The sequence below is a fragment of the Pterocles gutturalis genome, unplaced genomic scaffold (assembly GCF_000699245.1).
Source record: "Pterocles gutturalis isolate BGI_N339 unplaced genomic scaffold, ASM69924v1 scaffold22846, whole genome shotgun sequence".
Lineage (NCBI taxonomy): Eukaryota > Metazoa > Chordata > Aves > Pterocliformes > Pteroclidae > Pterocles > Pterocles gutturalis.
In genome coordinates, this window is record NW_010098603.1 from 3,864 (window position 1) to 5,192 (window position 1,329).

General features: G+C 43.3%; 1 protein-coding gene across 1 annotated transcript in view; it reads left to right on the plus strand.

Annotated features, from left to right (window-relative positions):
• Nucleotides 1–278: 278 nt before the first annotated feature.
• The window catches only part of FHDC1 (FH2 domain containing 1), a 30,335-nt gene continuing 29,284 nt past the window's right edge, over nt 279–1,329 (plus strand). Inside the window, exon 1 of the mRNA XM_010073618.1 lies at nt 279–761. Within this exon, the coding sequence (XP_010071920.1) occupies nt 279–761 (483 nt within the window). The remainder of the gene's footprint in view (nt 762–1,329) is intronic.

Below are 1,329 nucleotides of genomic sequence, written 5' to 3' on the forward strand. Positions count from 1 at the left end.
AAAGACTTTTGATTCCTTTCTGGATTAAAAACTTTATAGCTGTTATACCTTAATTTTAGTGTCTTTTCAGTGCAAGGGACAATATCCATTCTCTGTGATCTGAGTCTCCCTTTTGTCCTTTGTTGCAGGTTGCGAAGATGGTACAGTCCCCTCTTGTGCTGCTCCTGCTGGCAGACTAGAGTTTGAGAGAGGGTGGTATCAATTGCTGCTGCACTCACTGTTCAATGTTTCAAACCGATCCAAGCAAGTAACGCTCTCCTCTTTGGAGAGGCCATAAAATGCATGTTATGAATTGTCTCTCCTTGGTCAATGATAAAGAAAATGGGGCTCTTCCAGTTGCAACGGGATTAATGAATGAGGATACGACGACAGCATCTCAACTTCCTCAGCCTGCAGCACCACCGGCCCCTCCACCATGTCCCCTCACAGGGGCACCACCACCTCCTCCACTCCCCGTGGGGATGCCACCCCCACCTCCCCCACCTCCTCCGCTGCCTGGGCCAAACATCCCTGTGCCTCCACAGCTGGTAAATGGGCTTGACAACCACAGCAAAAAAAAACGAATGCGGAGCTTTTTCTGGAAGACTATCCCTGAAGAACAAGTCCGCGGTAAGAACAATATCTGGACGATTGCTGCAAGACCACAGTATCAGATTGATACAAAGACAATCGAGGAACTTTTTGGGCAGCAGGAAGAAACCAAGCCCCAGGATCCCAGAAGTCGATCTTTAAAGTCTTCATTTAAAGAGACTAAAGAGGAGGTAAGAATTGAAGTAAAACCTCTCTTTTAAGTAGTGTTGTAGGAATTGGTGTGGATTCTGACTCGCTTTTGTCTCTTTCTCTGTCATGTTTCATTCTTAGTGCAAATTTATCTTGATTTGAAGGGGAGGGGAGGTAGGGAGGATAAACTCTTTGTTCTTAGTGACACACATTTGTTTTTCAAAGAGCTAACAGCCTATTTTAACTTGGTAAGTGCTGTGATTTGATCACCTGTTAAATATAAGTGGAGGGAGCTGAAGGCATCTGTATTTACTCATGTTGGATAGCCCTTAAGTTTTCAGTGTGAAACACAGGTGTATTGTAACTTTTCAGCTCTTCCACTGCATTTTTTGTGCAGACAAAATGTTCTACGTGCAAATATGCACCAGGCAGGAGGGAAGAGAATCCTATTGCAGAGGTTAATGCTGTATATACTCTTGTTGTCCTAGAGACATCAGGAAGGGAAGCATCAGTATGACAGCAAGGAAAAAAAATATAGTGATTAAGGGAATTTGTTATTTAATTGAGGTAATTTTAAAGATTCAACTTTCATAAGTGTTCCATTCCTGC